Genomic DNA, 24,121 nt, shown 5'->3' on the forward strand with positions numbered 1-24,121 from the left:
AAACCTCAGTACTCCTTTATTAAAAAAAAAAAAAAGGGGAGGAGAATTTTTTTTTAAAAAAGCAAAATACCAAGTAAAGCAGAACTTTACTTGGTAAGTATCTCTTTAACTTCAGCAGGGGGCTAGGAGTACCTTCTCAGTAGTTTATCTTTTCCCCTTTCCTAACATTCAGTTACATACAGAAGCACTCTCCCGCCTGACGTTTCCTCCCTCAGATCAACAAACCTGGTAACTATGCTTATTTAATGAACGTTACACGATCCTGATCACTAGATTCTAAACAAGTCTAGAAATTAACCAGCAAGTGGCCTGCTACTTCTTGTCATAATGTCTTTGACGTTCTGCTACATGCCATTAATCACCAGAGCCCACGTCACTTGAAATACATTAAGCATGTAAAAATGAATGAGATGGTCAACATAACTACAGTAATATCTGATTTCCTATGCATTTTTATAATGCATGTACAGTATTATTAACATTAGCCACACAAAATAATCCTGTATATGCACCAACATAATTCTGCATTAAATATACTCCACAAGACCAAGTAGATGACCCGTTCCTACTGCACTAAGAATCCCTCTTTTACGACAAACGCATCATATTATACCAACACACAGACTCAGAAATACTAATTTGCCTGCATATGAGACTAATTCTTTCTGAAAAGCTTTTTACAGATTTTAAGTGTCTTTAATTACAGTATAGATCCAACAGCACTTTTCTAAGACAAGAACAAGCAAGACAGCTCAGATTAGCTTGCTGAAAGGTGAAGCTGCATTACTGAAAGATTTTCAAAAAGCAGTGGAAAGTTGACTAGATCCCTTAATTGTTCATTTCTGAATTCTTTCAATTTTTAAAAATTAAGGAAAAAAAAGTGTGATGCATCTTTTCAGCTAATTTTTGGAATGCATTAGCCAGGCTCCACTGCTACAAAGTTTTTATTCTTTTATTTGAGAATACAAAGCTAATAAAATAATCTAACCTAGAGCTCTCTTCCTGACAAGAATCTTCACTGCAGCCAGCAGCTTCTGATTTGTCTGGGACTGAAGAATTCAAGATAGAACTAACAGAAAGGCAGCGTTCATACCGTTCCAACATTCTTTTGATCTTTTCTTTAGATACACCATGCACGTTCCGCCTGGATTTAAAAAAAAGAAAAGAAAAAGAGAGAGAGAGAAGGAAAGAGAGAGAGAAAGAGCAAGATTAAAAAAACATTTCAGATTTGTATTTTTAAAGAGACTAAAGAGAAGAGAAAAAAATTCAGTGTGCAGTAAGACTGACCAGAGAACTCACGGGGCCAATGCAAAAGCTGAGACAGCAATTCTTTCTCTATCTGTGCGCTAAGTCATTTAGAACAGGGAGTCTCAGACAAACCGCTGCTCCACTTGCCTTCTCCACTCCATCTGGTGGCCCTTTTCTGCAAGGGGATCTTTTGCTTAACACTAAAATCTAAAAATGGCACCAATAATGCATCTTCTTCAAATAAGTATCAGAAGCACACCATAGCAGATACTGGCTCCAAGGCGGGGAGTGAGACTGGGTAGGGACAATTTCTAATTCAGTCTTCCTTCTCTAGAACAACGCTAAGAGTTCTTAGGAAGCTAAGCTAAGAACTCCTTGAGGAAAATCTATTCACCTGTTATTCACGACAACTTCCTTTGGCTAGGAATTTCCACCGATTTTGTTATACACCAGCTAGCAACGTCATCAGCAGTGGTTCTGCATAGAACAAGTGAAACCTGCCTATGATGACAAAACAGGAATTGAAGGTACAGAAGAAAGTCCCAATTGAGTTTTAGCCATAGAAGGAAGGAGGACTTTCTTTCCATCTTACCTAATTGCACTTTACCCCAAAATGATTCTCACTTGCCCCTACTTTCTGAAAACAAGGTCTGTGTTAGTAAGAAGTAGTATGTATGTTGAAGGTTGCCCAGAACAACTGACGGGTGGATTATGAATGATCCAAAGCTACTCTCAGCTCTCTGAAATATTTGAGTGTCTCATCTAGGCTTGAGAGTGAGGAGCTCCTGCTCTTTAAAGCAGCAAGATATTGCCAGTCAACAGGAAGCAGGTATGGTAGAACATAAATCTATCATACCATCCTTGAAAGGTGAACAACTTTTAAACTAAGCATGGAAATTCAAATGACGACACATAATGTGAGCTTATGATAAAAATCACAGAATAAGTTACATTGAAAGGGACCTCTGGAGGTCACATTGTCCCACCTCCTACTCAGAGCAGGTCCAACTAGATCAGGCTGTACAGAGCCTTACCTGTCAAGTTTTGAACATCTCCAGGATCGAGAGTCCACAAATTTTCTGGGCAACCTGTTTCAGCACTCGACGGCCCTCAGAGTTAAAAATTTTATTCTTATATGTAATTGAATTTTCCCACGTTCCAACTTGGGTCTGTTTCCTCTTGTCCTATCCCTGCATGCTTAGAGACCTATTTAATCTTCTCTATAACCTCCCAATAGCTAGCTGAAGACAGCAATACGATCCTTCCTTAACCTTTTCTTCTTTATGCTGAACCAACTATTCTGCTCAAAACTGTATCATCTGCAAATCTGCTAAGAGTGCACTCCATCACATCATCCACGTCAAAAAAATTAAACAGTACTGATCCCAGAATTCATCCCTGAGAGACACCAGCCTCCTCTTGGACTGTTTTTAAATGACTGATCACAACTTCTCTGAATCCGGCATCCAGCCAATTTGCTAACTACCTTGTTATCCATTTATAAAGTTCACAATTCACCTATTTGGCCCTAAGCATACTATGAGAGACAGTGTAGAAAGTGCTGATCCACAGGGGTTTTTTTCCCCCTCTCAGTCCACGATGTACTGATTGCCCTATACTAAGTGGCAGCAGAAATGTTCCAAGGCAACAGACCACCTGGATACAAATACAGACACAACCTGACATCATTTTTGCAACTTCAGGATCCCAAAGGAGCAGCCACTGTAACTTAAACGCAAAAGAGCAGTCATGAAAGCATTACATAATCACTATTAATAATAGTCAGTTTCTTTTGTATGCAGTTAAAGTGATGGGACAAAAATCTCATAATACTGTATAAAATCCTGCAAAAGTTAATATGGCATGCAAAAAAAAAAAATAGAAAGCTACTTTTTAATCACAAAAGTCCTCATTGATCTCTTGCTACCTCATGAGCCACTGTACTAAGTGGCACATTTTTAAAAATACAAGTTTACAGAAAAAGAAACATGTACAATCTAATAAGACATTTTCCTTCATATTCTTACCTTTCAAGTTCTTTCGGTTTAAACTTCCACCAAGTTTCTGGCTCTCGGAACACGACTTTGTATTTGAACTGCTGAGCCTGAATAAAACAGATATAAAACAAATCAAAGACAAATTAGCCATTTTTTTAATGGAAAAGCACATAACATACAAAAAAAACAGGTAGCTTTAACAAAGCAGGTTTTGCATTTCTCAAAACAAATTAAATATTTGGAATGAGATATTGTTGTTTGGTGTTCATTTCTGATTATATAAATGGAGATTTTTCAAATCACATATATGATTTATATGCATCTCTTAACGTAAGCTTAAATGCGTACCATGATCACAGTAAAGTATCAGTCACATGCAGGCAGATAGATACCAGATCTAAATAAGTAACTCCAGTTAACGTTCAGCCCCGCCACACACACACAAAAAACCATACTGTTTACAGTCTTTTTTTTTTTTAATTTATTGATATAATCCTTTTAAATGTTCTACCTCCTCCCCAAGTCAGAGAGCAGAGTATCTCCTCTTTCCAGGTATGCTACAGGCATCTCTACAGTCTGTCAAAGACAGAGACAAACTCACTGACCAGATGCAAGCCAATTCCAAAACAGAAGTAATGCAGTTACACTAATGCAGCAATAGTGGTCTAGTCTCATCATGAGAGAAAAGCAGCCCAAAGTTTAATCAGGACAAATACTGCAAGTACTATGCCTCTTCCTCCCATTCCTGTTTTTGGAAAAACTTATCACCCTACCTAAGCCTGCATTTCCCAGAAGAACTTATGTTATACCTTTCAGTATACAGCAAAATCAGAGACTTTTTGTCTTTCTGACAAACCTGTTCATTTGAGTAATATTAACAGAAGCAAATATAATAAAATCAGAAATTTTATTAATAAAAATGATCTGGATGCAAGTCCCACTGTTCACTAATCCTGCAGAACATGTAGAGCATCTGCTCAAAAGTTGTCCGTTCTACGACCTGATACATTCTGGCGTCTTCCTGCGTAGGCTCCTGCATGCGTGTAGGAAAAATCCCAGATGATCTACTTTAAAAAAGCAATTCAGGGCTCTTGAGAAGTCCAGCCTTGCTGAATGAAATCCATTCATCAACAAAACTAGTACAGCATGAGCAGCAGTAGCAGAAGCCTCCAGCACTATCCAAAAATACGTCTAAATCCAGAGTAGGAGAAAATCACAGAAAGGCAAGACACTTACTGAGGTACTATCAGTTCTCACCTCAGTTCATTCCTTTGCTAAATCCAACTGGAAACCTACCCATTGTTTTCAGCATAATGATTAATGAATGTTTAGTCTATCCTCCTCTCATTCCCAACACCCTCACGCACACATGGTACTTATTTAAAACAAAACTTAGATGCCATAATATTATGGAAAGGTATAACATTTTATGCTAAAGGTATAACATTCCCTCTAATACTTTTTTCCTATTAATCAGAATCAAGTTTATTCAATAATGCAGTTCTGTAAACAAAAAATATATATAAAAACTACCAACCAAAATGACGAACAATCAACAGCAAAATAAGAGCTAGACTCTAAAAGCGCTGATATACATTTAGAGATGATTAAGTGAAAAGGAAAGATTATCCAGAAACTGGAGTAGGAGAACAGAGTTCACCAAGCTATATACATCATTAAATGCAACTCTGAAAGTTAAACTGAGATTGTATGTGCTTAGTACAAAATAAAAGCAAGCCACTTTTTGCTACACTACTAATAAAATATTGCAGGTACATTAGTTTGATTATATCACTTCAATAAAAATGATTAACCATATCTGTGTATTTTCAAGCAAGATAACATCTGATAACTGCTTTTGAAAATTCTCATCGATAATAGTTCCCTATAACAACGCAACTTTAAGGCACAGAATTTCTGACAGTAGGTTATATTTATTCTCAAATAAATACAATTTTGATCCTCAGATTAATCTTTAAGGAACGAAGCTCCCCTCACAAATATTAGCCTTCCCGCTGGTCAGTTCATAGTCTCATCCTAAATTTGACATAGAAGCAAACAAGACTGAGCTTCTGAGTTTCACAGAGCATCAAATATACAATCAGCGCTAATTAATATGAGTAATAACAAAAAACAGCTTACAATCTTGCTGGTAATATACAGAGAGGAACAGAATTCAGTTTCTTCTACCAAAGTTGTATTTGCTTCCAAGTACCATGCACTTGGATTTGTCACTTAGAAACTAGGCCAGGTCAACACAACACTCAGGCATGCAGAGTATGACATGATGTAATATAATACTGTATGATACTTTTCTGACTCCAGGCTATATCCTCCCCTGTGGAAGGGAAATAAGACCTGGACAGAAAACAGTAACTGCATTTTAAAACATATGTTCTCATGCTGGTCAACAATCCCCTTTCACATTGCTCAAGTTATCATACTAACCAAAGCAACATAAGGCTTCATCTCCCATGCTTGTATGTTTGTGTTGTCTATTATTATAGGAGACATGCTCTTTTCAAATGCTTCTTTGGCTGAAAGACACATGCGTACAAAAGAATGTGATATAGTTAACCTCTTGGTAATAAAGTAGACACGTAACATTTTCAATCAGTCCTCTAAATTTGTATTAATTTTTTTTCAAATAAATATTCCATAATGATTAACCACTGTGTAAATAACTCTTGCCATAGCTTGAACTTTCTGTTCCAAAGGCTTTTTTATTTTAGAAATCCCCCACCCTCACATGGAAAACTACTGAGATATGGCATTATACTTCTGAATTAACATATGTATGATAATCAAGGAATGAAAATGTAGATGTAAAATGCACCAAGATGACTAATCAGTAAATTAAACTAAAAAAAACTACATGATCACCTTAAAGTGGACTTCTTTGTTGCATACAAAATTCTTGGCTTTATAACAGTCTTAAGATTAGTCCACTCTGTAAACTGTATAAAATATGAAAAAAATCAAAAGAATTATTGTAATTTTTTAAAATATACAGTAGGAAAATGTTTAGAATCACTACCTTTGTGATAGAGCATCGTCTTTCTGTAGCTACGTTACAATGAGTCTGAACAATCAAAGTTATCATTGAATCATACATTTCTTATTAACCCATTTTTTCGCAGGTTAGAAATTTGACAGCAGGAAAGTGATCATGGTTCAAACTTGGCAAATAAAAGCTTGAAAATAGCTGTTTCATGGAGAGTTTAGTGGAAACCAACATCAAAAAAAACACACTGATTACAGTAAAAACATCATTCATCATTTCTTCTGTCTTGTTCCTACAGTTTTTGTTTTAAATTTGTCAACACTTGCTGAAGAGAAAAAAAATTAAGAGAAGGAAAATTCTGTGTAGGTGTTATTTGTATCAACATGCTCACTACCTATTGCATATGCATATATAATTGCTCATCTTAATCTTAGAAGAAATATTATTGGGAGATGGCAAAGACTAGCCCTTCAGAAATGGGACACAACCCAAAATACATACCATGACAGAATCTGAAGAAAAAAAAAAAATCCTTTGACATAGACACCGGCATTTGTAAGCGCCTTGTAATAACAAGTCACTCCTGAGTTTGTGCTCATATTCTTTCTCCACTTATTAAAAATAATCCTAAAATAGGATAAATGCTCATCCTGTGACACAAGCACTACAGGACAGGCAGCTTTTTAAACAGCATTCAGACCCTGAACTGTAAATAAGCAAGCTAATCTCTGCTTCATTTCTCACCTCGTTTCCTGTTCCAGTCATGTGCTTCCCCCAAGCAATTGGCATCATAATGGTATTGTCCATGTTTATAAAAGTAATCATCAGTACTAAGAATGATTCCACCTGGGTTATCCTCAAGCAAAGCCCTGTGAAAGACCAAGAGGTAAACAGTTTTTCCCCCTTCACCTCTCCATCCAATATATTGCTCCCACGCATGTATTTAGACTCTTGCACAAAAACAGCATGGCTGATTACCAGGAACAGAAAGAGCAAATTCACACGAGGAAAGGGTCATCCTCGGGGCAAAGATGAACTATAATCACTTCCCTCTTTCTCCTAAGCTGAAGATATCTAGGGGAAACAGCTGCTAGAGGCTTTCCTAAAGTCTCATTTCAAGAAACCAGATTTTTCCATCTATGTCTAGTGACATACTTTTGCCCTGGCAGACATGCGTACAGTCTTGATTGAACCAAATGTTTCACATGCCAACCACAGAAGTCTAAATACAATCAAAGCTTTTGGGGAGTTAGGGAAAAAACCAAAAAATCAAGGGTTTGAGCTGGCCAGTTCAACAAACACTACTTGCACAAATTCTCTTAACAGTATTTTAAGAATTTAAAAGAATTTTCCCAGCGTGGAAAGGAAATTTCTGCCCAGGCAGACTTGGTGTTATCTCCATCCGTTTAATTGGAAGAAAACACCTAAATTGGATAGGGACTGGAAGAACACAGCAGAGCCCAATACTACCGCACCAATCCTCTGCTGGCATAAACTTCACTCCAGATCTTTAGGCCAGTGACAGAAGATAGAGACAACACCTCTTATTTCAGTCTCCGCTAGAGGTCAAGGAGCTGCAAGTAACTTAGCAACTACTATTACACACGATGCTGCCCGTACCATGTGATTGCCAATCAGGGTTTAAGCATAACTATTTACAAATGTCAGGAAATTGTCTATGCCTGCACTAAATCCCACAAGACAATTAAGCAACTTCTTTTATAAGCTCACAATATAGATGTTCTACCTTGCCAAAAATGTTTTTCCTGATCCTGGAACACCTCTGAGAAGAACAAGTACTCGACCTATAAGGTGCATCTTTTTTCTCATCACGTGACAGACAGGTGGCTGCTGTGCTTGCGAGAGGTTCAGTTTTGAGTTTCTGTCTTGATTTCCCCATACCTTCAAAGAAGGATTGCTATCCCACGCATTTGAAACCACTGGAGAGGAAAAAAAAAGTCCTTTTGTTTCAGAAGTCTTGTAGTCTGAAATAGGTCTCCACTGGCCTGGACTAACAGCCACAGGAGTTACAAAGCTGTGACTTCCACTGGACGGATAAAACTGAGGAGCCATGAGATTCCAATGTTGCTGAGTTTGACATAATGGAGTAGAAAAATTTAAGTTATATCTCTGCTGAGATTGCTGAAAATCTGCAAGTTTTGGTGTTTTTAAACTGGATCTTTCAAGAGAGCCATTCACCTCCAGGAGAAAAGTGCTCTGGTGGCTGTTGCAGGCAGTCATTACCTCTTTGTGCTGTTCCAGGCACTTTGAATTAGGATTTTCAGCGGCAGCTACTATAAATTCCAGAGGACTCTGGGAGGACTGACCAGAAGGAGCGGTCACACTTTCATGCTCTGAAACAGTATTTTGTGTCTGATCAGAATTTCCACATGACAAGTCTCCACTCAACTGCTTATACATTTCTGGAGCTACATCATGAACATGCGTTTCTGACAAACCAGGATCTCCCAGTGTCTGTGCAAAAGGGTCCAATTCAGCTGGTGAACTAACTTGTGTGTGGATGCTCAGCTCACTCATAGGTGGCTGAGAACAGCAGAAGTTTTCTAAATTTTCATTATTTGGCTCCATTTGCTGTGGAAAGAGCAAGGCATTGCAACCTGCATCAGGTTTTTCCCACTCAGGAAATTCATTAAAACCATCATGGTTCCATGAACCATCATGTTCCACAGTGTGTTTATGTATGAATTGGTCATTTGCAGAATTAGGCAATTCATCACTCAAGCTGTATCTCTCAAAAGCATTCTCTATTAAGGAATCCAGTTCTTCAGTCAGCTGTACATCATGTGACAGGAGCTCTTCTGTTTCTTCAGAATTATTTTCTTCTGCAGTACTTTCCCCCGCTCTTTCATTTGTGACAGACCTCTGCTGATTAACAAGAGCTACTGATGACAGCACTGAATCAAAACCTGAGTTTTTTGAAGATGTCACTCCTTTCGCATGGGTGGACAGCTCTAGCAGGTAATCCATGGCATTTTCTACTGTTGAATAAGGCAAAGAGAATAAAAAATGGTCAACTGAAGCAACATAACCTGATGTAAATACTATTTTTACATCAAGCACTTAAAACAATTCAAAAGACTGTCAGACAGCTTACCAATTCACATTTTAATAAACCTTCCACAAACCTCTTGACCTCTTTCTCACTAGAGGTAAAGACAAAAAATGAATAGAGATATATTGCAAAATGATAACCTGATAAGCAGAAAAGTGACTAAAGAAATATTAAGTTTAACTGGAGTGGGACAGAACAGATGTTTAAGTGGGTGCTTACTTCTAACTCTTATCACATAGGAGAAATAATATGAAATTAACTGAAAGATATTTCAGTTAAGAAAGGATTAAAGAGATATAAGTATAAAAATTACTTTAATTATGACCAGGCTCAACTGAAAGTGTCATAACTAACAGTCTAAAAAATCCAGTATCTGCATTAATTCTTTGTAAAGTCATTAAACAAAGTATAGATTGCCTCTGATCAGCCTGAACAAAATGAAAACCTGGGATATGCAGTAGCTGAGACCTAAAACTAAGCTCATGTTCTTCTGAAGGACAATGCAGCAAAAAGTAAAAGTTCTTTAAAGTACAACTCTTCTTTCACAGTGGGATCCACGTTCCTTTTATTTAAGGCTTCCCGATCTTTCCACCTTGTCTACTATACCAGACTAACTATTATTATTCATGCAAAGACAATGCTTATCTTTCAAATTTTTCCCTAGTTTTAAAAGGACAACATAATAATGAATTCAGACATGTTTCCATGCATGCAAAAAACATGCATGCTAAACAATTAGGACAACAGGACATCCCTTGACAGGTAGAAGGATATCCACTGAATTCTCCAATAAAGTTCTAGATAAAGCTATTATTTTGATAAAGGTAAATCTTATCAGACTTCAAGGCATGAATCAAAAATTCCATCAAATCCAATTTAAAAAAAGGAGTAAAAAAAATCATAGCGCCAAACAACATGAGAAAACTGTTAAGTTTTAAACTCTGCACAATTTAGCTAAGGTAAAAACAGTAATAAAAGTAGCCCTTTTAATGGCTGCCTAGCTTTCATACATAGGAGTAATTCCCATCTCTGGCTTCCTTGCAAATGTCCTTAGAAAAATCTTAACTAATCACATCTGATCATATGGATACACACTGATTAAAATGTACCACATACGATTTACTCTTCCCCCCATAACAACTCCTCAGATGTTGTTATCCAGCACCTCACCCATTATTTTTATTATAAACTAATGAACTCATATGTATGACAATTTCAAAACCACAAAAACATCAGAAGGAATGGGCACAGATACGTAAATGAAGAGACTGCTAGAAGTGGGTAAGTAATTTGGCAGACTGTAGGAGAAGACACACAGTTCAAGCAAGGCTGCAGAGAACTGACAGGACAAACAGAATTTATCCTGCAAAAACTAATCCTCAGTGGAAATCGCAAAATGATGGTGCAAAATAGAATTTAAAAAAAGAACAACCCAAACATTTAAGCAAAAGCTGCCAGGACCACACACTGCATCCTGTTGCCTTAAGAAATTGTGATGCAGAACATAATACACCCTTCCAGCAGAAAGTTTCTGCGCCTAACTGATATGGCACAGAAACTAACTGGAAAAACTGGACAGTCTCTTCACAACGCTGCCTCTGCCTGCTCTGTGTCACAGAACAAGCCACCTAAACTGCGCCTACATTTACAGAGCACACTGCTACTGCAACTCACCAGCTTCACAGAAATGTTGTCCAACTTGGGAGAATCTTGCTTGGGAAGAGGTAGAAGATTTCAAAATATTATGACTCACCTACTCTTTAAAAGCTAAACTGACAAATATGCTTGCAACTCCCACACCACGTTTTCTGGAGCTGCCTTATTTAAGAGCTGTCTGCATATGCAACAAAACTATAATGCCAGTTGTATTTTATTTACCTTTAAAATCACATTCAGACAAAACCATATAAACTACACTAGGATCCAGATCAGAAAACATTTCTGACATGCTGTTGAAGAGCTCTTCCTTATTGACACTGTACATCGCTTGTGATTCTGAAGGTCTTGGGTCCCCTTGATGGAATACAGCAACAGGAGTTCTGTCAAAATTCCCATTTCTCCTAGAGGGACTCCCACCAGTTTTCCTTTTCCGTGGCATTTTGTTTTCCAAAATAAGCTTGTTTTTGTTTTATTTTGTCCACCTGCGTTTGACAGTACCAAGCTCAGAAATCGCAAGAAACCTGTCCTAACCAGGAAGGGCACATCACAAATGGCAGACCTAGAAGGAAGGGAATGGAGAATTTTTTAGAAGATACACAGTCACATTTCCACATGTCTGCTCTTAAGATAGCTAAAAGATCAAAAAAATCCATAAGTATCCAGAAAAGCATTTTGTAGGAGGTTGCTTTCTTCTTTTGAATGGCTGGTAACAAAATAGCAGGCTTATTTTCCACCTAGCTTGATATTCAATCTATGTCTGGAAAGTAAAACAAATAAAATTGAGTTTTAAAAGTCCAGAAAAGTGAAGGAAGTGATACAAGGCAGATATTTCAAAATATTTCTCTGTTAATACCTACTGATGATGAGCTAACATTACAGAAAAGTTATTTTCTGTTAAAAATTCAGAACCTTTGCTCCTCTTACAGAAGTATGGGAAAACATAATAAACATCTCCAGAGCATCTAGAAGTCCTCTAAAACATGACTGTTTTTTTCCATTCCTGATATTTCAAAGTAAACAATTGAAGTTGTTCAGTGTTCAAAAACTGGTACAGATTGCCCAGAGGTTCTGGAGTCACTGTTGGAGATATTCAAACCCCAACTGGACGCGGTTCTCTAGATGAGCCCACTCTGAGTAGCAGGTTAGACTAAGTGATCTCCAGAACCACCTTCCAGTCTCAACGATTCTGTGATTCTTGGGGTTTAGTTGTTGAAAACACTTCAGATGTTGAAGCGAGAATCATGAAGTGAGAAGAGGCTTCTGCCCTCCTCCCCCACTTCTTCCATAAAACCTTTGAATACTCTTAAGTTAAAAAATCATGGCATCTAAAATCACTGCAATTATTACACCACTTCCGCATAGAAAAGGAAAGCAATTACTTATTGAAGTATAAGCAAACAGTATGATTTCAGTTTTTTCTTCATATTAAATAAAGTCAGAGCTCTATTGTGTTCTAGTGAAGCTCATAATACTAAACTTAAAATTATTAAGTTTTACAAAGAACTATTCAGTAGACTAACAAACTTTGGTAAATATGAGACTCTATAGTCTGAATTACAGTGAAGACTCGCTGTCTGATAATAACAATTACTGAGCAGGACATAAAACGCCTCCTTCCATATAGTTTATTTTGCCAGTGATGAACAATTTAACATGTACAGGAAAAAAAAAAAAAAAAAAATCAATGGCAGCACTAAGCAGTTCTTTCCTCCCTGAATCACTGGCACACAAATGGCAATGCCAGATCAGTGCGAGATTCTGATAGCACTTCCCCACTCTTCTCTAGCAATCTCTTCCAATAACTATAAGAAGTATCATTTACAAACAGATGGACTCATACTCCCAAGTCATAACTTTTTTTTTTTTTCCTTAAGAAAAACAGACAACTCCAGGATCTGTTTCTACCGTGTGTGTTTGGACCTTAGGTGGATGAGACATGTCAAACAATGAAGAGGTCAAGGAAGAATGAAATACATGACAGAAGGTAAACAATGCACAGGAAAAGGAAGAGAGAGACTTCCAAAAATAAGGACATACAACCATGGAAAATGCTGGCTAGCCAGATTGAGCTGCGACAACTGTAGCTATGTTTTCTAATTATACTTTTTTAGGTTAATCTCTGATTAGCCAACCTTCGATTATCTGATTGAAAGTCAGCATGTTTACTTGTAGAACACCAGTCTAGGAAACAAAAAATATTTAAGCAAAACAATAAAAAAAGAGAGAGAGAGACAAGAGAGAGAAACAAAGTTACAGCAAGTCATGGATTTCAAACTTGTATTCTTATTTGATTCATTCTCCAGCCTGTAAAACAGGTTGAGACATAACTAACTTCAAGTAAAACGTGTCAGAGCTTAAAAATGTGACTGTTCTTCACTATAACAAACAGGTTCAATGACAGAGGAAAGATCCTGCAAGGCAGAAGCTATTCACACACCTTGATATTACTAAACAGCAAGAGATTTTAACCAGAACATTCCAAGTGTTGCTAACATTTCCATCCAAGTCCCTTATAATAAAATCAATCCTTTAAGGAACTGCTGCTAAGAGACATGCTCTTTAACTAGGTCTTTTAATAACCTATTTTCTTACTTTGCTGCGGTATCTTCCTTTCCCAGGTACTACATACATTGGACTATATAACCCATTACATATTAAGATGCTTTACACTAACAAACTAACAAAAAACACACACTTAAGTCTGCATAACACACACTTAAGTCTGCATGAATCTAAATCAACACATAGCATTGCTTCAGTATTATCGAGGCCTAAACCGTTTATTGCAGTTAATGCCACTATACCCACTACCACTTTTCTCATCCTCGTATGCCATTGCAACACCACCAACACTTTATTTTTTTTTACTATTAACATGCTACAAAGAATATTGTGTTTTATAGGAAAAGATTTTGCTTATATTAGCAATGATCATAACTCTTGTTTTCAAGCTAAGCTTCTGTTGAAGTAATCCTAAAACCTAAAAATCTTGTCAATGCGTTACTACAAATCTTTGATATCATTAGAGAGAAATAAGGAAAATATAATAGAAAAATTCACAGTAAAAAAGTAAAGCTTTTTAATTTAACAGAATTTTAAAAATCTAATAAAAGCAAATTTTAAGTGTTAGACTTCTTGCTGATCCCAGATTTCTTAATCTTCTGTCCAACATATTACGGAGGAAAAGGCTGAAATAAACACGGAGATTTAGATCAAGTAGGTACTTAAGAAACAGATCCACATCTGTCTTTCCTCCCTGCTTTACTTAAAATGTAACCTCTGGTTTTCTGAAACCAACTTTTCCTTCTACAGATTAAGAAATTCTTCAAAACATATTTTATTACTTTTCTCTTTAGTTCAGAAAACAAAATATTCTTAAACTTGCAATTATTTGCGATAGAATATATTTTATTGCAAGTTTACTGATCTGTTCAGAACTTTTCATTTATTTTCTTGGACAGCTATTTCTGAACTGAAGCTTGTTTTGCCCCTAATAAAAGAACAGGTATCAAAATGAAAATGTGCTTTTCGTAATCTTGAAAAAATTAAGTTCTTTGACTCATTGTCTGGATAATTTTGAAAAACTCCTAGATTTTGCAAAGAAATTCGTAGACTACAAAGCAGCCAGAAGTAAACAATTCAGTGAAGACTTAACAGGCAGAAAAGACACTGGTCACCTCAGAATTTGCACATAGCTCAAAGCCTGGTGACTTGCACTGCGTCCAGATGTACTAGATCAAAGCACAAATCAACACTATCCCATTACTCAATCTTGCAAGTCTTAGCAAAATTCTATAAATTCTTAAACCTACCAAAACGACAGATCAACATTGCCATGATTTCTTTTTAAATAAGGTATTTACCATGGCCAATATTGCAGACAGATATTCTGACAGAAGCTCCTTTGTTTACTACCATATCGTCAGTGTAATTCCTAGGTAATATCTCTGTAGCTATTACCAAGCACAATGAAAGTATACAAAAATAGAAGCCTGTGACCATATAAAGCACACGGTACTCTTATTACACTCTCAAATTATACTACATAAGAGATAATGCTAATATACTCAACTGAAAGGAAAAATTATTCACTTGCTTTTTTTAAGAGCGTGTCCTGAACTTTAAAGAGAACATTAACTAGGGGCTTGTATTTTCAGATATTCAAATTTCTCTTTTGGAAAATTGGTTTACTAAGAAAACAGAAATAATTTTCTATAATCTAAGAGTCAAGACTCTTAGACTGCTTCAACAGTCAAACTTGCAGGTCAGTCACATTTGCAGGTTCTGAGTAATATAATATAAGTCAGTTTGCAGTTAGCTACAGAGGAGATTTTTTTCCAAGATTAAAAGGGAGTTGTAATACCATAATGATTTAGAAGAGCAAGCAGGGCTATGCTGAACACAGTGAAATGGAATTCTAGACAATTAGCCAGAGGCTGCAATATATTCGGAGATTCACTAGTCAATTCTGGGTACCTCCGTTCTACACACACCCAATTAAAGCAAACAGCTGTTTCATCTCAGCACTGATGAAAAGCAATACTCCTGTGAGTGCTCTCAACTTCACCTTTAAAAAAACAACAAAAAAATTAACAAAAAAAAACCACAAGCATCTCCCTCTCTTCCTCAAAACTACACATCTCCTGATGTTAAGGATCTTCTCCCAATATAGTTCAGCTGCTAAAAGTAAGCATATATACAAAAATCTACTTGCATGAAAATTACCTTCTTAATCAAGCAATCTGAAGTATAAAAGAGATACTAAGAGACTGGCATCCTCTATAAAATGACTTTCAAATTTTAACAACCTGGAAAAGAAAAAGTAGAAGACTTATCAGCTCAGGATGCTTTAACATCAGCAAACATTCTAGGTGGCCAGATTTTGTTTTTTTTAGGAGTAGATTATGAGCTTAAGATATTGCCCGCTTCAGCCTTGCTACCCCTAAGGAGCTGGACGGACAAAGCACAGACATTGTCATGCATGGAAACATATAGCCAGGGATCAGCAGCCATTATAGGCAAGCCAATCACTACACAAACAGACAAACATCAATCTAATTAACCCAACACAACACCTTTTTCTCTTCTGTTTCATAGACAGAACAATAAAGCATAGAGAAGTGACCTGCCTCACACAGCAAAGGGATGGACAAAAAGCTCAAGTTTCTATCCCAGCATCTTACTAACCACATTCAGCTTTCCCTTCCAGTGAAGAGGAAAACAAGTTTCAAAAACTAGGTTTTAGATTGTGTCCATACTTCACTAGGAGGAGGAAAAAAAAAAAAAAGGGACCAATGTTGTTAATAAGTTAATAAATGCAAAGTGTCTGTCAATTACACATAAGAGGAAAAATATCTAACCTTTTTTCACCTCCATTTTTTGCACTCTGATTTTTAAATTGATAACCTAATTGACTGCACATTATAGTCTGGGGGAAAGTACATAAGAAAATTCTCCCATAAGGCAGGGCGTGAATTTAAATTACTGTAACTATTGCAAAGTAATTCCCTTGCAGAAACATGCTCCAAAAGGATCCATTTTATTTTCATTAATACAGTTGTCCATAGAAAAAATTAATACAAAGTAGCTGGAGTATAACAGCCATCCTAGTCAGACTTCTCATACAATAAAGAGCCTAAACATGCTAGTGAGCGTTAGAAGGGATCAGTTAAACATCTGTATTAAAATAATACCATACCAGCCTTCCTGACAAAGCAAAGGAGAGTTAAGTTATTGTCTCAGTGAAATACAATGACTATGAATTGTTTTATGAAAAAAATTTAATCGTGGCCTTGAGACCCACCAACCTTGTGGTTTGCTATTGCAGAAAGCAGCAATATGGAGAGCAGGGAAGATACCAGCCATTTTGCATGAAAGTAATCAGCTCATAACATCAGGCCAATGCCAATACTTAAAATCTTACAGAAGCTGTTTGCAAAATAAAATGATCATTGATTTAGTTTAAACAAGTGTTGATACTAGTAGTATGCTTACGAGATTCAGCCTGAACACGTTCAGAGAAAAACATTAACTCTGGAGCATGAAAGATTAGCTATTACTTCAGCTATTAACAAACGGTGTTTGTACTACCATACCAGATGTTTCTCTCCACCGCCTGCACTAAAGGTAGCTTCCAGCCAAAGGGTAGCAGACATCTGGGAATCACACTTTAAACTGCTGAAGTCCTTTTCTTCAATTCAGGTGAGAGACCCCTAGGTAAGGGCTACGGAAATGGAAACAACATTTGTATTGAAAATTTTAGTAGGTAGTTTCTTCTTAGGTAAAGCGAACATTGTAGGGTGAAACCCATGCTCAAACACAGACAAAGCTAATCGTAACTTTACTTAAACTTTATGTTAAGGTAAATGTAAGTTTTCCTTAGAAAAGTTTGAATTGAAATCTTTCTTTGACACACAAACCAAAGAATTACAAATACTTAAAACCACCTAAACAAAAATCTAAGTAAAACAATCCTCACAATCCTCCAAACACATATATGTCAACAGGAGAACTTATTCTTGAAACAAGCAGACCATAAACATATTCTCAGCACTGCTCAAGATTTACTAAAAGCATTCTGCAGCACAGGAAGTTTTCAGTTTGACTATAACCAAGCTCAAATGATAAATAAGCCATCAAAATCCAGCCTTTACCTAATGTCACTTTCAATCAATATGACCAAAGTTGCTTGATTTATATATATTTTTAAGTTCCTCTGAGCAATTTACGGAAGATAACTGCATTCACATAAAAGAGTATTTTTAACCATTTTTTGACTTTCAAACTATGTAAAATATTTATTGTGCAATGTTCGTTTCCATCTTCTAGCTTTAGAAATAGACTGACGTTCTAGAGACTGAAAAAAAACCTGTATTTGCAATTCAAATAAAATAATAATAGTATAGAACTTACATTTTGAGCTTCGCTGAGTTGCCCTGTAGCGGGTCCCTTTTCATCTTTTGAAAACCAGCGCTGATGGCACATCTAATAAAGATTTTGCAGTTAAAAAATATAATGCGCTCTTCTGTCAGGAAACCATACTGTCGAACACATAAATTAGATGTCAGAAGAAGTGGGTGCTCCCTCCTGACAAAGAAATTATCAGAATATAAATTAAAACTGATAGGTTGTTCCATGAATTACCATGTAATTTCAGGCAAAGTTTTAACACTGAGCAAAACATATACATTTTTGAATAGATTAAGCACACGAACATCTTACTGAAAAACTACCTAGAATGCCAAGCTGCACTCAGGTGTAAGTTTTGCTAAGGATAAGACTATCTACTTGATTTCAGATACGGATTTCTCATCTAAAAAAGTTGACTTATCTCAGGTAAAGAAACAACAGACAACAGAATGAATTGGTAATTAAATAAGTTTCCTCACTTGTCCTTCCACTTGGCTCCTCATCACAACTCTTAACCATCTTGAAAATGTTTTCATGGCCAGCATGGATATGAGAAGATTCATTCCATCATGTGGGGAATTAGGCAAAGAAATCCTGGTACACTGAAAGCAGAATATATTACTTACTGATAAATCATTAATTTGTAATGTTCTAATTATGCTAGAAAACTGCACTTCCATTCATTAAAGCTGAAAAGTCCTAAACTACTGTGTCCACAGTGGAGATCAGTTAGATCCATTCAAAGCCTGACTTCATTCCAGTGTACGCATGTATTAAGCTAGAGCTCAATTTCCTAATGGCAGAGTGGTGCTTTCAAATTAAAATCAATTAAAAAGAAAAAACTATGAAGATACACACCTACACCAGAAAGAGAAATTCAAACAAATATTCTGACATACTCCTAAAATGGATGGTTGATGGCCCAGTTTCTTTCAAGGAATCTTCTCAAGAAACAGAGAAACCTGTCTCCAGTGTCGCACCTAACCACATTCCATTTCTCCAAAGCATTAATAACAGTGATCAAAACACAAAGAACGTTTAATATAAGCGAGAGCTTCACAGAGAGGATCTAAATTTACAAAATGATGGACAGGTTGCAGGCAGAGAACACTGTTTTCCCCACTCTCAAACACACGGCTTCACCAAAGCTGCACAAAACTACCAAAACCACAACAGGAGAGAGAGAAGAGCCATTCAGTAATTTTACAAAACATTTTAACCCTGAAATATAAATTCAGCCCAGAACAGGAAGATGAGGCTGAAGTGTAGCTGAGAGCAGTGTAACACTACATTCTTTCCTCTTCTCAAATTTCGGCTTTCTGAATTGGACTGTGTAACAAATGCATAAAAATACAAAAGTTATTTCCAGATTTCTCCCCCCCCCCCTTTTTAAGTCTTACAAATGGCGCAAAACAAGCAAGTATCTAAAAAGAAGCACAGACATAACAGCAGCTAACAAAACCAAACTGACACCCAATCACTGTATTCTCTAGTTCTGTTCATACAACAAGGTTTGCATTATGGACAACGTCCAAGTCTCCTCTCTAAAAACCACAAGGTAAAGCAAGGAAGAAGAAAAAGGAAATGCCTCCCAGATTTTCCAAAATAAGCCTAAGAGTAGCAAAAGGAAACAGTCTGGGTCCCTTTTGCATTCTTTCATCTCTGTTTACAGTTAGTAACAGAACAGGCCACTTGCACAATTTGTTATTTAATGCAAAAATCTATATCCAGCTAGAGACGAAGAGCTTTTAAAAACACTTAAAGCATCTTCTCTGCTCTTCTCCTCCTCCCACTCAGTGTTATTTTCACTGATTGTTCAGAGGGCTTTTTCTATTTCAACAGTTTTAACTATGGTCCTGTTTTTAAAATAAAATTCTTTCCAAGTGCAAGACATTGACTCACTTATCTCAATACACTTGCTTTATGTAATCCGCTCTGCTTGAGTTTTTTTCCCCATGCCTTTGTGATTTTTAAGCCCTGTGCATGGCCTGTACCATAGACGGATTTTTTCATGATAACAGAAAAGAAAACTTGCTTCGAGTAAGAAACAAAAACCTTGTCCATCAAGTATAAATAAAGTTCAAGAGTGCAAAAATAGCACACACAGGTCTAAAGTAGATGATAAGGAAGTAAATACAACCTTCAGAAAGAGAAGGGCCCTGTTGGCTAGGAACAGCTCAAAGGCTCTCCTCTGCCTGTCAAGAGCAGTGGAAGTTAACCTGCGGTGGCAGTCCGCTGCTGTTTGACAGGTGACAGAAACTGTCACACTCCACACCATGCCGTTCCCTTTTAAGCTGGGAAGCTGCTTTTCTTGCAGGCGCTCCTTACAACTGAGCACAAGCTCCCAGAAAGGCTCTCTCTCAAAGACTCGTAGATCTCCTGCCAGCTGCACATGATTAAAGCAGGGAGGTAGGATGAGGAAAGATGGAATACACAACAGTCACTAGAAAGTGCATTTTCCAGCAGCAGGCTCTGCTTGTTAAGGACTACTGCCTTTGTGCTCCTCTTTCACTGTTCTTTCTCCCATTGCTGGACTTTTTTCAGATGAAACTAGAACTACTTCTGACACCTGAGCACTCTTATCACTAGCTTTTCTAAAGTAAGCCAGACAGGTTTTCTATGAGCTATCCCTTTCCTTAAGGTATTCCCACCACGCATCTGTATTCCTCCCATGATTTGCTAAATGCCTCCCCAAGGACTCCAAACACCTTCCTTTCTGCTGTGTGCAGAAGGTCAGGGCTTGGAACATAGTAAACATGGGTGGCCTTGGGATTCTGGAGGCTGCAGATATGCAGCCTGACAGGCTAGAAAAGCAACAGGCAGCTATTTTCTTCGTTTAGGTGGAGAGGCTTGTCTCCTCAAAAAAGACGACGACAGTACCTGCAGTATTTCTTTCCAGCCTTAGGAGAGCCTGGAGACAGCAAGTCCTTTTACAGCTTCCCTCCTTCACTCTTTGGTAGCCTCCCATAGAGCTCAAAGCCCGGCTCCAGTATTCCGTAGCAAGGGTTATCCACACCTTCAAACTCATTTTTAATGAGTGAAACATTTCCACAAGGCAGAGCTCTCAGAGTGCCTGGGCAGCCCACCGGTGCAGATTCCACATAGCTCTGCTGCTTTGCCATGACACACGTCTAGCCCCTAGAGCAATGCAGAAAGCTGGAACTAATGAGATCAGACTAGTGGATATGTTAGTATTTCTGTTGTTTAGCACCTGCAGTTAGTACTACTGCTTAAAATTGTATTTCTGCTCCATGTTATAAAACAGCAAGAGCTCTTTTCTCTTTGCAAAGAGAAAAGAGAACAACTGCCCAACAGAGCTGTGACTTGCTCACACTATGTTTCCAGAGACTCTGTCCAAAAGTCAGGTTAAAAGGCAGTGAATAAAGATAACCCCTCTCTGTAAAATTAGAGCTCTGTCAGAACAATCAGCAGAACAGAATGGCCTTTCACGTATTCTCCAGATGTACATTTGTACCTTTCTCTGAACAGCCTTCTGACAGCAGCACCTGCACCTGTAATTCAAGATCTGCTGTGTCTCTGAAGCATTGGAAATAGTTTGTGGTCTTTTACAAACTGCAACCCTGGCAAGACTTAGCAGAGAAGCTAGGTAATAGGTTAAAGCACAAAACGTTTGAAGCTGATAAAAAAGGAAAAAAATAACATAAAACTCAGCAAGATTTTCCTGATGAGGTTAATTTTAATACTGCTGTATCCTGCTATACTGCCATTTCCTGTTTCTCATTAGGATATACATTTTGTTTTCCGCTTGCTGTGACGGGGACCTGGCCAATGGGTGAGCACTTATTGTAATACCTGGAGGATCAGCAAGAGCGCAGCAGCAAGCGTATGGCAGCATGAGGAGCGGTTCCATCAGAACGGGACGATACTGGAAAAGAGTATTACTGGAGATCACAGGTGATGGTTACTATTACTGGCATATAGAGGCAGGTGGCCTTATGGAGGAATGGAAAAGTGGAACGTACAGAATACATTATTTAGAATTTTCTGTGTTGGCAGCAGTCAGCACGGGCAATCAAACATGAACTCTACTTGCCCAAATTTTGGCTTGCTTTAGCTGCTCATGCAAATGAAGACAAGCTTGCTTTCTTTGTCTAGCTACTGCTGAAACTCTAAACGTGGCTGGGCCTGAAGGGAACTGGCTCTCAATGACTCAGACTCCAGAGCATGAATCTCCAGACCTATGCAGACACCTGGCAAGGCTTCTGCTATATGACCAGGTCCTGGTTCAGGCACTTCCACATATGAAGCCTTCTCCACTCTACAGTCTCCTCCTGCATCTGCTACACAGAACGATCCAAAGCTGGCACTGTCCAGCCAACTTTCTGCAGTATATTCTGTTCCTACCTGAAGGTCTGTTTCAAGTCCTTCAAAAGTCTGCTGTGCAAATAGGGCTGCACCCTGGTGATCCCCAGCTGCCATATCTCTGGTGACGAATCTCTCACAATTCCCAGTTCTGGTAACTCCAAATGAAGGTTTGTTGCACATTGGGATGAAGCTGAAGCACAAGAAATGTTTGGACTTCAGCACAGGCCCAAATACAGAAACAGAAAAAAGATATATTCAGGTTTGCAGAAAGCATTTGCAATAAGAGGTCACAGATGAGAAGAAAATGACTGCTGGAGCATCAGAGCACAATGTGTGCTGGAACATGAGCCAGGTTTTTCACCAAGGTGATATCGAGTTACCGGTGACCTCAGAACAGTAGAGAACACATCAGAAAGCCAGGGATCCAGGTTGGAAAAGGGCATAAAACAGTTTGTAAATTTTGCTGGCGGTCCACACACAACGCCACTCCAAAATATTTTATCACACCAAAATATGCCACAATGAAACCTAATACACTTACCAACTTACACTGATTCAAGTTGCATCATATCAATGCAACTTAAAAAAATGCAAAACAGGAATGATAGTTTGTTCATGCAGATACATCCTAAAATAATGCTAAATATCTGGGGGAATCCACTAGATCAGGTCCTAGGCTGGAAACCACATCATGCGAATCTATCAGTAGAATATTATCTACTTCATGTGTTTAAATTCACTCCCTTTTCTGAGGCCACTAGGCCAACTGAACATAGCACATACACAGCTATTACACTAAAAAAAAAAAAAACTTAATGTAAACCACAGATAGATGACCTCATCCAGATCCAGGTACATCAATGAAAAATGGCATTGCCTCCAAATTACTGTCAATATCTATTTCAACAAGACTTAACCCTATTAATTTACCTCCAGAAAGCAATACACAAGTTCACCTCACATGATTTAAAAGAAAAGACGAGAGAGCAGAGGAGAGAGAGCAGAGGAGAGAGAGCAGAGGAGAGAGAGCAGAGGAGAGAGAGCAGAGGAGAGAGAGCAGAGGAGAGAGAGAAAAGAAAAAGGTCAGCCAGCTCAGCTTAAATAGCTGTAAATGCTGGTTTTAACTAATAACATTTTTGAATGGAATGTGGATCATTTACATAAACCATCCTGCTGATAGATCAAAATCCCCAGTGGAGTCATGAGAAGAAACAGCTGGAGAGCTTAACCTCTTCCACAAGCACAGCTGGATTCAGGAGAAAACATGGCCTTATTTAATTCTGAGAGGTAGTGTAACATAACACTTAATGGCCCTACTGACATTTTTATAGTAGCAAAGCCTCTGTAGTTTAGACAAAGGCAGCAACTTCCTAAAACTCAGGATTAATAATCTACAACTTTTACTGGAGCTAACTACACATAGAAAAAGTCTATTCAAAACAGAAACATGACTGATTATTTCAGTCATTTAGTGTAGACTACAGATCAGCACACAGGGAGGAGTCAAAGACAACAGGCCATGACACACCTCAGAACTACAACCATCCTACATGCCTATTACAACATCTTCATACAGTAACCCAAGACAACATAATTCTCTTTTTTAAATTGGACAAGGTCACAGCTAATGATCCACCTACACCACACAGTGAAACAGTTGTGAATATGCCATAGATGTTCCCTAAAACCATGCCCAGGCTAACATTTTTGTCACCTCTATTGCACTTTTGCATTTGCAACACTAAGAATCTGGCTTCTCTCCCACATTAGTGCTCTCCTTAGATGAAACGTACTAGCGTTAATACAACAGAGGGAGACTTCTTAAAGAAATCGAGTGTAAACAAAGGCATGAAAAGCACAGGAAAATACCACACTAAAAAAAAAGAACACAAATGAAGAAAGCCT

At 37.6% G+C, this 24,121-nt stretch overlaps 1 protein-coding gene across 18 annotated transcripts in view; it reads right to left on the minus strand.

The window, feature by feature from the left end:
• N4BP2 (NEDD4 binding protein 2) overlaps positions 1-24,121 on the minus strand; it is a 44,813-nt gene that overhangs the window by 18,753 nt on the left and 1,939 nt on the right. For 3 of the 18 annotated variants that reach the window (XM_068943102.1, XM_068943106.1, XM_068943121.1), the window contains exons 2-10: positions 18,370-18,492; positions 17,894-18,067; positions 17,077-17,204; positions 11,201-11,540; positions 7,997-9,248; positions 6,994-7,118; positions 5,694-5,782; positions 3,276-3,352; positions 989-1,144 (exon numbers count right to left, since the gene is read on the minus strand). In XM_068943102.1, the coding sequence (XP_068799203.1) occupies positions 989-1,144; positions 3,276-3,352; positions 5,694-5,782; positions 6,994-7,118; positions 7,997-9,248; positions 11,201-11,420 (1,919 nt within the window). In that variant the 5' untranslated portion in view covers positions 11,421-11,540; positions 17,077-17,204; positions 17,894-18,067; positions 18,370-18,492. Of the gene's footprint in view, positions 1-988; positions 1,145-3,275; positions 3,353-5,693; positions 5,783-6,993; positions 7,119-7,996; positions 9,249-10,996; positions 11,541-15,706; positions 15,790-17,076; positions 17,205-17,893; positions 18,068-18,369; positions 18,493-20,770; positions 20,827-22,255; positions 22,407-24,121 lie in introns of those variants that run through there. The other 15 variants (XM_068943108.1, XM_068943109.1, XM_068943107.1 and 12 more) reach the window with 14 other exon arrangements.

The sequence above is a fragment of the Struthio camelus genome, chromosome 4, assembly GCF_040807025.1.
Source record: "Struthio camelus isolate bStrCam1 chromosome 4, bStrCam1.hap1, whole genome shotgun sequence".
Taxonomy (NCBI): Eukaryota; Metazoa; Chordata; class Aves; order Struthioniformes; family Struthionidae; genus Struthio; species Struthio camelus.